Source organism: Malus domestica, chromosome 03 (genome assembly GCF_042453785.1).
Source record: "Malus domestica chromosome 03, GDT2T_hap1".
Classification (NCBI taxonomy): domain Eukaryota; kingdom Viridiplantae; phylum Streptophyta; class Magnoliopsida; order Rosales; family Rosaceae; genus Malus; species Malus domestica.
In genome coordinates this window covers 6,357,799-6,373,500 of record NC_091663.1, presented here as the reverse complement: position 1 = coordinate 6,373,500, position 15,702 = coordinate 6,357,799, and the positions used below count along the sequence as shown (strand labels likewise).

At 38.6% G+C, this 15,702-nt stretch overlaps 2 protein-coding genes across 2 annotated transcripts; both read right to left on the bottom strand.

Moving 5' to 3' along the window:
• Positions 1-5,048: 5,048 nt before the first annotated feature.
• Positions 5,049-5,618, bottom strand: LOC139194353 (uncharacterized). The gene has a single exon (XM_070818663.1). It carries the CDS (start codon positions 5,616-5,618, stop codon positions 5,049-5,051), a length of 570 nt encoding a protein of 189 aa, XP_070674764.1.
• A 2,873-nt stretch (positions 5,619-8,491) lies between these two features.
• Positions 8,492-9,061, bottom strand: LOC114824147 (uncharacterized). Its single transcript, XM_029100544.2, has one exon. The coding sequence runs from the start codon at positions 9,059-9,061 to the stop codon at positions 8,492-8,494; it is 570 nt and encodes a 189-aa protein (XP_028956377.2).
• Between the last annotated feature and the right edge of the window lie 6,641 nt (positions 9,062-15,702).

The following is a 15,702-nucleotide window of genomic DNA, read 5'->3' as shown; positions in this document are numbered from 1 at the left end:
TTGGCCAAAGCCCCCCATTCATCGTGGGCACGTGAGGCTCTTGGCCTTGACCTAAGGTGTTAATTGTTTTGTAGGTGCATTTTTGTCCAAGAAAAAGAAGGCGGAAATTTGCATCCACAACCATTTCATTTGTTTTTTTGACAAATTCATCTACATCCATATTTACTTATCAATATATATGTTGTTAGAAGAATCTAAAAAATTCAAATTGATAGTGTTAGAGGAGTATCTTTTAACCCATTTCGTCATGTTCGGTTAGCAATTTGGGAGGCTCGAGCCCTATTAAGCACGGTTGCGATAGGTGGCCTAGGGGCATGGGGACATGGATCCTTGACCCGGAAGTCCAACGCCTTGTTCGACCTTCGAAAAGTCTATCCAACCTAAGGGTTGTGGGTTATAACATTCAAACCTGAGCTTTGCGCCGTTCGAAGGAATAATGATTCGGAAATGAGTTGAGGGAGTATAATCAAGACATTTTGTGTTTGATTTCCAGAAACATTATGTTCACACCAATGCTTTAAACATCGCTAGACCATTATGGAGCGGCCGTTAGGTTCCTAACTGTTGAAATAGGTGCATATTTATACTTAAAATAAATAAATAAACTATACTTGTAATTGTAACATCCCACATCGCCAGAGGAGTGAATCATGTAAGCCTTATATGTATATTTCCACCTCTTCCTAGCACGAGGCCTTTTGGGAGCTCACTGGCTTCGGGTTCCATTGGAACTCCGAAGTTAAGCGAGTTCGCGCGAGAGCAATCCCATGATGACTGACCCACTGGGAAGTTCTTGTGTGAGTTCCTAGAAATAAAACCGTGAGGGCGTGGTCAGGGCCCAAAGCAGACAATATCGTGCTACGATGGAGTAGAGCCCAGGATGTGGTGGGGGCCCGGGCTGGGATGTGACAATTTGGTATCAGAGCCAATCCCTGATCGGGACCGCGCAAACGAGAACGTCGGGCCCATAAGGGGGGTGGATTGTAACATCCCACATCGCCCAGGGAAGTGGATTCTGTAAGCCTTATATGTATATTCTCATCTCTTCCTTGCACGAGGTCTTTTGGGAGCTCATTGTCTTTGAAAAATTGATAATGGGAGAAGAACTGACCATGGCAGCTTCGTATGCTTTGGTGGAGAAGCACACATTATGGGATGAGGCCAAGCAGTTTAACAAAAATTTGTCAGTAAAGAAGCATCCCTCAACTAGAGAAGACTCAACGCTCGAAACATTCACCAAGTTCACAGTTCCAATCGGCCAAATTCTAAGTAAGCTCAAGAACACCACCTATAAAGGGCGATCTTACCAGGCTGGATCAGAAAAAATATTGTGCATTCCATCAAGGACCAAACGACACTACCGACAACTGCCAAAAGTACCTTGAGAAGCTGACAAATGAGGGCCAGTGCGACGAGTATCATGACAAGTCAACGACATAGCCTACATAAGCAAAGGAAATCTCCATCACCCCCTGAACCCCGTTAGTGTTTTTCCAAATAAGTTTAGTAGCTTGACGAACAAGATCTCACAAGTCGAGGATTATCCAATTTGTTATGCAATTTCTACCTTCCAGCACAGTTGATCCATTTCTTTATTCTTAATGAAGATTCAAGAAGTTATTCATAAGCCTAGCTCAACTACTGTCTACAACAACTGCTCAAACCCTTATCTGGATCTGCTCTCCAGTGCGAGAGGATAAATTAATTACTCTCCAATGCGATAGGGGAAACTAATTCCCCAACACCCATCCGGGTTTGCTCTCCAGTGCAAGAGGATAAACTAATTCCCCGACACCCATCTGGGTTTGCTCTCCAGTGTGAGAGGATAAACTAATTGCTCTCCAATGTGAGAAGGTAAACTAATTGCTCTCCAATGCGATAGGGTAAACTAATTGCTCTTCAATGCTAGAGGGTGAACTAATTGCTCTCAAGTGCGAGAGGGTAAACTAATTCCCTAACACCCATCTGGGTAAGCTCTCCAGTACAAGAAGGCCACATAGCTCAAAAGATCGAATGCTTGAAGACTAACTAGGCATCAAATGGTCAAGGGGCAACAACCACTTTAGACTCAACAATCCGCTTATCCGACACTTCATCTTTAGTTGCTCCGATCTTGACAACTCTATCCACGGCAGCTGAAAAATCAATCTCAAATAGTTTCCTCATTTTTGGCAAGCAGCCCATGCCACGTCACTTCCTCGGCCTATGTCGAGCCAGTCCTTGGCTTCAGCCAAGCCGAGCAGCACAAGCAATGACCCCTACCACACCAACTCTTTGCCTCATACCAAGTCGACTCCTGGCCCCTGCCAGTCGACATGCCGCACCACCCCGACAGCTGTCCCGTGGCAATACCACCCAAGAAGAAAACAAGGAAAATTAATTTTTTCTTACATCGGTGCAGCGCGGAAAAGACAAAGAAATCAACGGAAGATGGTTCTTTGCGCGTGCAAGCAAAGAAGAGTGCTAGGGGAAGGGGAACAAATATCCTCTAGTTTTCTCTCTTTCTTGTAAGGATAAATAATTGCCCTCTGAAGTTGATTTAATCCCCTACTTAAGGAAGGCTTAAATAGGATTTGGAGCTGATTTATTTCCCTTTCCTAGAAGAATCTAATTCCATGTCCAAGTGAGAATCTGCATCAAAGCTGGAAATCTTTACACCTGTTACCCTTTCCTGCGAGCAGCCCAACATATATGGGGTATTTGTGGAGTAAAACATAATCAAGAAAGTTATGGAGGCGACATGTGTACTTTTGGGTGAAAAGGACAAAATTACCCTCAAGCTACACCGGAACTTCCACATGCAAGCAGCGGACAATCACGACTCAATCAATGTCAAAAGTGATCAAAATAGGTATTTATTCAAAATCTATTTCATTCATCCTCATCAAATCCTCCACACAAGGTAACCCTAATTTATTCATTCAAATTAGGATTAATTACCTAAATTAATTGATTATTTTCCTAATTACTTAATTAATTTTCTAATTAATTTCCTAATTGATTGCAACATATTATTTTGACATAATATCTTACAATTACACCCAAAAACCTCCATAAGTGGCTGGATCCCTTTTCTTCAAATAGGGGCCGGCAACACCCCTATAAATAGCTCCCATTTCTACCAAAAACCTAAGTTCATTCTTCTCCAAAAAATCTCTATACATTTTCTCTCTCAAATTCTAACTTTGGCATCAGAGGTTCTTTGGCCAAAGCCCCTATAGTGTGGTGGAACGCGGTTTTTTCTTTGAATTGTTCAAATTCCGCCTAAACAAATTCTATTTCATTCTTGCACGAATAGAGATGGAGGTCAAGATTCCACAGCACCACAACAATTCAATCAGCGAGCCAACTTCGTCTCTGAACTCAAGTCTTCACTTTCACCCGTGTATCCTATCAACGAAAGGGTGCTCGATGTGACCAAACTCATTGAAATTTGAAAGCAGAAGAAAAGTGGAGAAAAAGAAAATCCAAACCACAAAACTCAAAAGTGTAATTGTATCAGTATCAATGTGACTCCATGTTGTGCGATCATCGGAAATGCTATCATGGTTATATATATGCACATTGCCATACGTTTTTTTCTTCATCTATTCAAATTTGAATAATCAATAAAAGAATTATAGTTTGAAAGTTTCCACTTATGCTGTCAAGATTGAAGATGCATAGCAAATTGTGTTCTTAAGAATTCAACGTATAGTATATTTGGGTATGTGTGTAATATGGACAACCAAAAGAGCAACACAAAAGGATTCAGTATTCAAAACAACTTTTTGTTTTCTTACAGTAATTTTTCATTTTCTTTTCTTTGACAAATTAAATATAGAGTAATCATATGTATATTATTTAGTATTCAAGTAATGCGTACTAAATTTAATACATTATTCACGTATCCTTTCTAGATATGGAATAACTGGGAAATAATGAGGAATGCAACATCCCTATATAACATGGTCAAAAAGTTTGTCGAAGATACTAAATAAGGAAGTTCAATTTCGGTAGAGGTCAATGCTTTTCCGCAACGAACAATTTCATCTTGTACTTGTATGAGTATTTGGGAGACTGATTATCTTTCCAACTATTGTCTTCTTCAAGCTACATCGATCTAGATAGTCAGAAAGATATGGGCAAGCAAAAATGGCGGGTCGCCGGAGGCCACCCTAGAAACCACCATTGGCATCTTCACCATCAAGGTAAATTCTCCTTTTTCCCAAACTTTCCCTTCAATTTTCTTTCACTTTCTCGATAACCAAATGGACGATTAAATTTTCCTTCACTTTCACTGTGCAGGTTCACTTAAAACCTTAATATTTGATGTTCTTATTCTTGAGTGAACCGATATTCACTTAAAACCTTTATAATTTTAGTTGGGGATAGAACATGTAAAATTATAGTTGTTTTTATATATAATGGTTGTGAATATCTTTGTAAATTGTAATATTATAGATGCTTGTGGTTGTGGGCTGTTTTAATTTTATGAAAAAATAATTTTTTGTTTAGCCTCAAATCTCAATTTGCAGGTGATTTCAGTTTTTAATTTTTTTTTTAAATAGTTGACATATTGGGCACAATAACAATAAATGTGCTAACATACATGGGTGGTAACAGTCTTTTGACAACTTTGTAAGAACTGGGCACAAAAGGACCTTTATTTGTGCTTACACTTTTCAGCATAGCATACCTTATTGTGCTCTTTGACAAATGGTGATGCCCATAGAAGGCACAGACAATATTTTAGTTGTTGCACTGTTGCTATTGGTTCATGGGTGCAATTGTTGGTGCTCTTTGGCCTCAAAGGTCACATATAATTTATTCGTAGTGCCCATATTTATTGTAGGGTCAACGTGTAGTATATTTGGGTACATGTGTAGTATATATGGACAACCAAAATAACAACATAGAAGGATTCAATTTAAAACAATTTTTTTTTCTTACATTAATTTTTCATTCTTTTCTTTTCTTTTACAAATTAAACATACATTAATTATATGTATATTATTTAGTATTTAAGTAATGCGTACTGAATTTAATACATTGTTCACGTATCTTTTCTAGATATGGAATAACTGGGAAGTAATGAGGAATGCAACATCCCTATATAACATGGTCAAAAAGTTTGTCGAAGATACTAAATAAGGAAGTTCAATTTCGGTAGAGGTCAATGCCTTTTCGCAACGAACAATTTCATCTTGTACTTGTATGAGTATTTGGGAGACTGATTTGTCATTGTCTTTGATCCCTCTCACTGAGAAAGCGAAACCGTCTACCGCAAAATTATATGAATCTCCACATTGTTTTACTGCTCCAGAGCCCTTAACAATATTGTTGCCGGTGGTGTTGAGTTTATTGACAAAGAAAGGTTTGCTTTGTTGTGCATTTGTTAGTGCTAATTTAAGAATGGTTGTGTCAAGATCTTTGAGATTAGATGCTGACCGAGTTGGAATATATTTCCAAAGAGATTTTATGCATTGCTTGTAGTTGTAGCCAAATTGTTCTTGGGTTTGCTTGCAAACACTTCTAATTAATGGGGATGCTCGTGCATTTGAAAATGGTGTTGGAAACAATGAGAGACATAAGAGCAAGGATGCAATGAAAGTTGCATATCCGATTGAGGACTCCATTGCTCAAGGTGTATGTTTCTTAAATTGATGCTAAAGTGATTATAAATTATTCGTTTGGTTTAAGCAATGGATGAATGGAGATCGTATTATAAACAACTAAAGGAGCAGGTATGGAGATCGTCAAATCCTCCCCGCAAGGTAACCCTCAATAATTCATTCAAATTAGGATGAATTACCTAAATTAATTTCCTAATTGATTGCAAGATATTATTTTGACATAATATCTTGCAATTACACCCAAAAACCACCATAACTGGCCGATCCTTTTTTCTCCAAATAGGGGCCGACCACACCCCTATAAATAGCTCTCATTTCTCCCAAAAACCTAAGTTCATTCATCTCCAAAAATTCTTTAAACGCTTTCTTTCTCAAATACTAATGTTGGCATCGAAGGTTCTTCTGCCAAAGCCCATCCATTCATCGTGGCCGTGTAAGGCTCTTGGCCTTAACCTAAGGTGTTAATTGTTTTGCATGTGCATTTTCGTCCAAGAAGAATAAGGCGGAAATTTGCAACCACAAATTGGTGCTTTCATTGACAGTTTGATTCACACGCTTGAAGAAGATTCTCGCATTCAAGGTTTCTCATTTTTTGTTCATTCGTAGATTTTTCGTATGTTTTTATTCTTAGAATTTTTTCACATAAATTTTTTGTTGAATAAACTTAAAAGAAAAGTACAATGACAAGAAATTTGGAAACCACAACGAATGAAATTTCCTACGTTCAAAGATACGGATCAAGTGGTGGAGATTTTGATGTAGCCCCACCAGAAGGATCCATAAGGCTCAACGCGGCAGCAAGAAGAGCAATTTTGCCACAATGGAGCACCACCACCGTGGCAGCCATCAGTGGGGAGTGGGCCAGCTTCATGGCAGCAAACCATGGACTTATGCGCTGCCATTACAGCAGCCCAAACCCAAAACCAAGCCCAAGCTTAGGTGCTGGTTATAGCTGCGCAAGTAGCCTAATAGGCGGCCCAATCTACAGCCCACGTTGTAGGGCAGCCGATCCAACCATAGCGTGAGCAGGCCCAAACCGCTCCCCAAGCAGCACAGGCTCAAGGGGCATTGCAGGCACGAGTTGGGCTGACCATTCCCTCAGCCTAAATCCAATACGTTCCCTACACCGCACCCCGTCCACGTGCCTTGTATGTGGCACTGCTTACTTCCACTGCCGAACCAGCTCCCGTGGCTCACTTGGCGATCCCGATCGGTCCAAGACCGGTTCAACAGTCCCAGATTCAGATTTTTTGACCAATGATTGAACCGGGGACATTTTCATCCCATTTCTCCATATATTTGACAATTCCTAACTTAAATATTGTGCCTGGAGTCCATTACACTTTCGCTACTCAAGGTGACGCATACCGTCCAAGGTATTCCAACCCGAATGACGAACCACTCTTGTCACGGCAAGTTATAGAGTTGACAAGCACCCTCGCATAGTAGACGACCTTGGTGAATCAACTCTTACAATGTACCGAGATGCAACGTGCTCTAGACAAGGTGTCCCGAATCATGACAAGGGCAGACGACGAACCTCTCCAGCAGCGTCTCGGCAAATGGCCCATTAACCAGCCACGATCCAAGCATTCTAATAGTTTACTCTCCCGCCTGGATCCTCGAGATAGCGTATGCTCTCATCTTAGTAGGCCAATGAGTGTGCACTCCCGATTAAGTCTTCAGACTAACATACGTTCATGGTTAAGGCTACACTCCGATTATCAACTAGGACAACCTTAGCAAAGTGTTCATTCATAACTAGGCTCGTAAGGAGCATTCACCACCTCACATCGGAGTAGGTAGCATGGCGAATTGAGAGAAATAGTCACTCAATCCAGCTCAAGTTCAACGGTAGCCTGCAAACAGCCCGCTCACTTACCATGGACGTGCCACATGCACCGCAACCACGGCCTAGACGAGTCAAGCAAAGGGAAGAACAGCCTAGACTAATAGGTCACAATCGGGGGCAGTCAAAAGTTCCATTGCCCTAGCAGAGGCAAATTCAAGAAGAAGTTAAAAGGCTCTTGACTGAATGATTACGCGATTTCTAGCGCAACGAGGCTACTGACGATGCGCTTTGACGAGACATGACTAACATAAGCAGGTCACCATTCATGGATGAGATTGAGCAGACAAATCCACCTCGCGGGTTCACTATACCTCACTTCACTCTGTATAAGGGTGACAAAGATCCAGACCAACATCTCAAGCACTACCACAGTACCATGATCCTCTACAAGAACAACGACGCGCTTACGTGAAAAAGTTTTGCCACAACTCTACCAGGCGACGCGCAAGACTGGTTTAACACCCTGCTACGGTAGTCGATCCAGAGTTTCAATGAAATTTCCTTAGTTTTCACTAAGGAATATTCATCTAACCGCTCAATCAAAATGACATCTGATCATCTTTTTAGCATCGTAAAAGGCTATTGGGAAACAATTCGCGACTATGTCAAGAGGTTCAAAGAAGGCTAAGATTGTTGGTTGCAATGAAGACAAAGCAACAACAGCATTCAAAAATGGGCTTCCCACCGAACACTCTTTTTTCGAAAAATTGATCATGGGAGAAGAACAGACCCTGGTAGTCTAACAATAAAAGAATTATAGTTTGAAAGCTTCCACTAATGCTGTCAAGATTAAACATGCATAGCAAATTGTGTTCTTAAGAATTCAACGTGTGGTATATTTCGGTATATGTCTAATATGGACAACCAAAAGAGCAACACAGAAGGATTCAATATTAAAACAACTTTTTGTTTTCTTACAGTAATTTTTCATTTTATTTCCTTTTACAAATAAATATAGAGTAATCGTATGTATATGATTTAGTATTCAAGTAATGCGTACTAATACATTGTTCATGTATCTTTTCTAGATATGGAATAACTGGGAAGTAATGAGGAATGCAACATCCCTATAAAACATGGTCAAAAAGTTTGTCGAAGATACTAAATAAGGAAGTTCAATTTCGGTAGAGGTCAATGCTTTTCCGCAACGAACAATTTCGTCTTGTACTTGTGTGAGTATTTGGGAGACTGATTTGTCATTATCTTTGATCCCTCGCATTGAGAAAGCGAAACCGTCTACTGCAAAATCATATGAATCTGCACATTGTTTTACTTCTCCGGAGCCCTTAATAATATTGTTACCGGTGGTGTTGAGCGCATTGACAAAGAAAGCTTTGCTTTGTTGTGCATTTGTTAGTGCTAATTTAAGAATGGCTGTGTCAAGATCTTTGAGATTAGATGCTGATCGAGTTGGAATATCTTTCCAAAGAGATTTTACGCATTGCTTGTAGTTGTAGCCGAATTGGTCTTGGGTTTGCTTGCAAACGCTTCTAATTAATGAAGACGCTCTTGCATTTGCAAATGGTGTTGGAGACGATGAAAGACAAAAGAGCAATGATGCAATGAAAGTTGCATATCCGATTGAGGAGTCCATTTCTCAAGGTGTATGTTTCTCAAATTGATGAAGTGATTACAAATATTTGTTTGATTTATGGAATGGATGAATGGAGATCATCTTTATAAACAACTCAAGGAGCAGGTATGGATCTAAATTTAGGAGTGTAGAAGGTAAAGAAACCCATTTCTTTTGACTTTAGTTTTCTGGTCCTTTAGTTTTTGTTTTTTCTTTAACGTACTAACTGATAACACACTGGATGCAAACACTAACATATTCTAGTTTAATTAACCAACTCCTCATTTCTAGAAACTCCAACATAACCAAAAGTGATGCATGCTTATCAAAAGGATTTTTTCATTACATCGCAAGGATTAATTTAAGTCATTTCATTTGTCTTTTTATAGATTCATTTACATCCATATTTACTTATCAATATATATGATGTTAAAAGAATCTAAAAAATTCAAATTGATAGTATTAGAGGAGTTTCTTTTAGCCCATGAATGTGAGGACATGGACCCCTAACCTGGAAGTCCAGCGCCTTATCCAGCCTCTGGAAAGTTTATAGAACCTTAAAGTTGTGGATTATAACATCCAAACTTGGGCATTACACCATTCGAAGGAATAATCAAAAGGGCATTTTGATAATCAGCTAAGGGAGCATAATCAAGAAATTTTCTGTTTGATTTCCAAACATATTCTGTTCACACCAATGTGTTAAATATCGCTAGTTCGTTATCGTGCGGCGGCTAGGGTTCTAACTAGTGGCCTAAGGTTTTTTTTTTATCTTAATTAAATTTATTATATGACATACAAATAAGTTCATATATATATATATATTTAAAAAATTGAATAAGAAAAAATTATAATTGTAATGGGGAAACTTAAAATGAAACATATAAATATAAATAAACTATATAAAGTACTACAATTTATTGAAAACATCAAAGAACTATCGCAAAGAGAGACGACCACATCGCATTCTTGGTTTCCTTTTTTTGTCTGGGAAAAGGTGAGTCAAGACTCAAAGTTAATTAAAACAAAACTAACACTTATTCTGCCTAGACCCACGTTGATGCCATTCTTGATTTTCTAACCGTTTAGTAATTAATCATGGTGCTAGCTAGCTATCTAGACTGCTTTTTAGAACATCGATTCATACTGCTTTCACCATCTATCCTTCGCCTATCTTCATTGATCTTCAGATCACATATTTTTCATCAATCTATATAATTAAAAATAAAATTAAAAACTTAAAACGAATTGGTTATCAAACTAGCTCTTAAGTTTTAATTTTGTACCAAAATGTAGTGAGGGCTTATAGAAACCTAATGTATTCCACTATCGGAGTCGAAGCCCATATTGAAAGTTATCAATTTGTTTTTGCTACAACAATTGTGATTGATATTAAAGTTTTACTAGTCTCTAAAAGTGGAATACGACTTGCTGGAATGCACCCACCAGTTTTCCAATGGCAGAAAGTACTACCCTTCGCTTCTAAGAAGTCAACATATTGGCATCGGACCTTGAGTTGGAAGTGGTGTGGTGGTGTGGTGGTGCGCGGTCCTTTTCTTTGAGTTGTTGAAATTCCCACCTGCCTCAAAAAATTATGTCTCTTTCTTGCACGGACGAAGATGGAGGTCGAGACTCCCACAGCACCACAACAATTCAATGAGAAAACCAACTTCGTCTCTGAAATCAAGTTTTCCTTTTGACCCGTGTATCCTATCAACGGAAGGGTGCTCAACGGACCAATCTTTAGATCTCTTTCATGCCAATTGGCTTTTTCTGTGTGATTGTATACCCAAAACTCATTGAAAACTGTAAGCAGTAAAAAAGTGGAGAAAAAGAAAATCCAAACCTCAAAACTCAATAGTGTAATTGTATCAGTATCAATATGACTCCATTTTGTGTGGTCATTTGAAATGCTATTATGGTTATATACGCACATTGCCATGCGTTCTTTTCTTCATCTTTTCAAATTTGAATAATCAACAAAGAATTATAGTTTGAAAGTTTCCACAGATGCTATCAAGATTAAAGATGCATAGCAAATTTTGTTCTTAAGAATTCAACGTGTATTATATCTGGGTATATGTGTAGTATATATGGAAAACCAAAATAACAACATAGAGGGATTCAATATAAAACAATTTTTTGTTTTCTTACATTAATTTTTCATTCTTTTCTTTTCTTTTACAAATTAAACATACATTAATTATATGTATATTATTTAGTATTTAAGTAATGCGTACTAAATTTAATACATTGTTCACGTATCTTTTCTAGATATGGAATAACTGGGAAGTAATGAGGAATGCAACATCCCTATAACATGGTCCAAAAGTTTGTCGAAGATACTAAATAAGGAAGTTCAATTTCGGTAGAGGTCAATGCCTTTTCGCAATGAACAATTTCATCTTGTACTTGTGTGAGTATTTGGGAGACTGATTTGTCATTATCTTTGATCCCTCTCACTGAGAAAGCGAAACCGTCTACCGCAAAATCATATGAATCTGCACATTATTTTACTGCTCCAGAGCCCTTAACAATATTGTTGCCGGTGGTGTTGAGTGCATTGATAAAGAAAGCTTTGCTTTGTTGTGCATTTGTTAGGGCTAATTTAAGAATGGCTGTGTCATGATCTTTGAGATTAGATGCTGATCGAGTTGAAATATCTTTCCAAAGAGATTTTATGCATTGCTTGTAGTTGTAGCCAAATTGGTCTTGAGTTTACTTGCAAACACTTCTAATTAATGGAGACGCTCGTGCATTTGCAAATGGTGTTGGAAACGATGAGAGAACTCCATTGCTCAAGGTGTATTTGCAAAGGACGCAATGAAAGTTGCATATCCGATTGAGGACTCCATTGCTCAAGGTGTATGTTTCTTAAATTGATGCTAAAGTGATTATAAATTATTTGTTTGGTTTAAGCAATGGATGAATGGAGATCGTATTATAAACAACTCAAGGAGGGGGTATGGGTCTAAATTTAGGAGTGCAGAAGGTAAAGAAACCTATGTCTTTTGACGTGTTTAGTTTTCGGATCCTTTAGTTTTTGTTTTTTCTCTTACGTACTAACTAATAACGCATTGGATGCAAACCACCAAACCTATTCCAGTTTAATTAACCAACTCATCCTTTCTAGAAACTCCAACATATCCAGAGGTGATGCATGCTTATGAAAAGTAATTTTTTATTTTTTTTATTCCATTGCAATGATTAATTTAGCCATTGTGGAGCCAAAAATAATCACAAGGCGACACGTGAATTTTTGGTTAAAATGACAAAGTTACCCTTGAGACACACAGGTTGTCTTACGCGCGAGCAGTGGACAATCATTCTTTAATTAAGCCAAGAATGTCCAAAAAAGGTAACCAATTCCAATTTATCTCATCTATCCTCATCTTAGATAATTACTTCATAACCTACAAATTATTCCATATAAATGAAGATTAATTGGCTAATTAAATTAATCCATTAATCACCAATTAAATCACCCATTTTCACACAAAAAGCCTCTAAGGGCCGGCCACCTCCATTCCCTATATATATGACCCTATTTTTACTAAAAAAAGGAGGTCCACACTCTTGCAAAACTCCCAAAAACTCTCCAAATACTTTTCCCTCTAAATTTTAACTTTGGCATCGGAGGTTCTTCGGCCAAAGCTCCCCCATTCATCGTGGGCGCGTGAGGCTCTTGGCCTTGACCTAAGGTGTTAATTGTTTTGTAGGTGCAATTTTGTCCAAGAAAAAGAAGGCGGAAATTTGCATCCACAACCATTTCATTTGTTTTTTTGACAAATTCTTCTACATCCATATTTACTTATCAATATATATGTTGTTAGAAGAATCTAAAAAATTCAAATTGATAGTGTTAGAGGAGTATCTTTTAACCCATTTCGTCATGTTCGGTTAGCAATTTGGGAGGCTTGAGCCCTATTAAGCACGGTTGCGATAGGCGGCCTAAGGGCATGGGGACATGGATCCTTGACCCGGAAGTCCAATGCCTTGTTCGACCTTTGAAAAGTTTATCCAACCTAAAGGTTGTGGGTTATAACATTCAAATCTGAGCTTTGCGCCATTCCAAGGAATAATGATTCGAAAATGAGTTGAGGGAGTATAATCAAGACATTTTGTGTTTGATTTCCAGAAACATTCTGTTCACACGAATGCTTTAAACATTGCTAGACCGTTATCGAGCGGCCGTTAGTGTCCTAACTGTTGACCTAGGTTTTTTTTTTTTTTTTTTTAATATCGTTATTAGATTTATTATATGACATAAAAATAGGTGCATATTTATACTTAAAATAAATAAATAAACTATACTTGTAATTGTAACATCCCACATCGCCCAGATGAGTGAATTATGAAGCCTTATATGTATATTTCCACCTCTTCCTAGCACGAGGCCTTTTGGGAGCTCACTGGCTTCGGGTTCCATCGGAACTCCGAAGTTAAGCGAGTTTGCGCGAGAGCAATCCCATGATGGCTGACCCACTGGGAAGTTCTTGTGTGAGCTCCTAGAAATAAAACCATGAGGGCGTGGTCGAGGCCCAAAGCGGACAATATCGTGCTACAGCGGAGTAGAGCCCAGGATGTGGTGGGGGCCCGGGCTGGGATGTGACAATTTGGTATCAGAGCCAATCCCTGGCCGGGAGTGTGCAGATAAGGCCGTCATGCTCGTCAGGTGGGTGGATTGTAACATCCCACATTGCCCAGGGGAATGGATCCTATAAGCCTTATATGTATATTCCCATCTCTTCCTAGCACGTGGCCTTTTGGGAGCTAACTGTCTTCGGGTTTCATCGGAACTCAGAAGTTAAGCGAGTTCGCGCGAGAGCAATCTCATGATGGGTGACCCACTGGGAAGTTCTCGTGTGAGTTCCTAGAAATAAAACCATGAGGGCAAAGCAGGCAGTATCGTGCTACGGCGGAATCGAGCCCGGAATGTGGTGGGAGCCCGGGCCGGGATGTGACATAATGGAGAAACTTAAAATGCAAAAAATAAATGTAAATAAATTATAAAGTACTACAAATTATTGAAAATATCAAAGAATTCTCGCAAACAGAGACGGACATATCGCCTTGGATGCAAACCACCAAACCTATTCTAGTTTAATTTGTTTTGAACTGAAACCAGCTTCTCCTATCTAGAACATGACAAAAAAGTCGTCCCTCTGAAACTCCAGGCACAGCCCAGGCAAACAATCCTTATGTCCATTATTCGCCTGTTCTGGTGACATCGAATTCTTCTACCAAGCGTTAGTGTTTTTGTTGTTCCCTTGTTTCTTTACGCAGTTCTCTTAAGAATCAATCCTTCGATTATAATAATGATCTTTAGCTAGCCTTAATTTAACTGATAAAGAAATTTCTTTTGGGAAACTTTTGTGCTCTAGTTTTATCCATACTTATAAAAGTACCAAATTTTAAATTTTAGTGCTACTTGACTTTGAAAACTTTTCAATTATAGTTTGATATATGTGAATCTCACGCAAATAATGTGGAGTAAAAAATAATCAAGAAAATTATGGAGGCGACACGTGTACTTTTGGGTGAAAGTGATAAAATTACCCTCGAGCTACACCGGAACTTCCACGCGCAAGTAGCGGACCATAATGACTCAATCAAGGTCAATAGTGATCAAAATACATATTTATTCAAAATCTATTTCATCCATTCTCATCAAATCCTCCCCACAAGGTAACCCTCAGTTATTCATTCAAATTAGGATTAATTACCTAAATTAATTGATTGCAAGATATTATTTTGACATAATATCTTGCAATTACATCCAAAAACCACCATAAGTGGCCAGACCCCTTTTCTCCAAATAGGTGTTGGCCACTCTCCTATAAATAGCTCTCATTTCTCCCAAAAACCTAAGTTCATTCTTCTCCAAAAATTCTCTAAACACTTTCTTTCTCAAATTCTAACTTTGGCATCAGAGGTTCTTCGGCCAAAGCCCCCCCCCCCAAATTCATCGTGGGCGTGTGAGGCTCTTGGCCTTGACTTAGCCCTAGTTTGGGAGTGAGGTGCTTAAAAAAAAAGCATCCATGAAAAAAAGCTGTGAGGGTTTTAGGTGTTTGGTAAACTGAAAAAAAGGGCATATTTTGGAAGCTGCTGTGAGAATAAGCTGAAATCAAAGGAAAAAACTGAAGCTGCTATTTGCAGCTTTGGAAAACTGGCTTTTTTTCAAAGCACATCGAGCTACAATGCTCCTTTAATGAAAAGACCCACTATCAGACTGCATTTTTTTCCAAAAGCACTTTTACAAAAAAGTTTACCAAACACTCTGCTGCTTTATTTCACAGCCGCTTATTCTCACAGCACAGCCGCTTATTCTCGCAGCAGCTTTTTTTCAAAGCACAGCAATACCAAACCAGCCCTTAAAGTGTTAATTGTTTTGCAGGTGCATTTTCGTCCAAGAAGAACAAGGCGAAAATTTGCAACCATAAATTGGTGCTTTCATTGAGAGTTTGATTCACACACTCGAAGAAGACTCTCGCATTCAAGGTTTCTCATTTTTTTGTTCATTCGTAGATTTTTTGGTACGTTCTTATTCCTAGAATTTTTTCATATAAAAAATTCTTTGAATAAACGTAAAAGAAAAGTACAATGACAAGAAATTTGGAAACCACAATGAACGAAACTTCTTACGTTCAAAGATTCGGATC

What these genes read in the sequence shown, in the direction of transcription:
- LOC139194353 (XM_070818663.1), bottom strand. Translation starts at nt 5,618, where the DNA reads ATGGAGTCCTCAATCGGATATGCAACTTTCATTGCATCCTTGCTCTTA.
- LOC114824147 (XM_029100544.2), bottom strand. Translation starts at nt 9,061, where the DNA reads ATGGACTCCTCAATCGGATATGCAACTTTCATTGCATCATTGCTCTTT.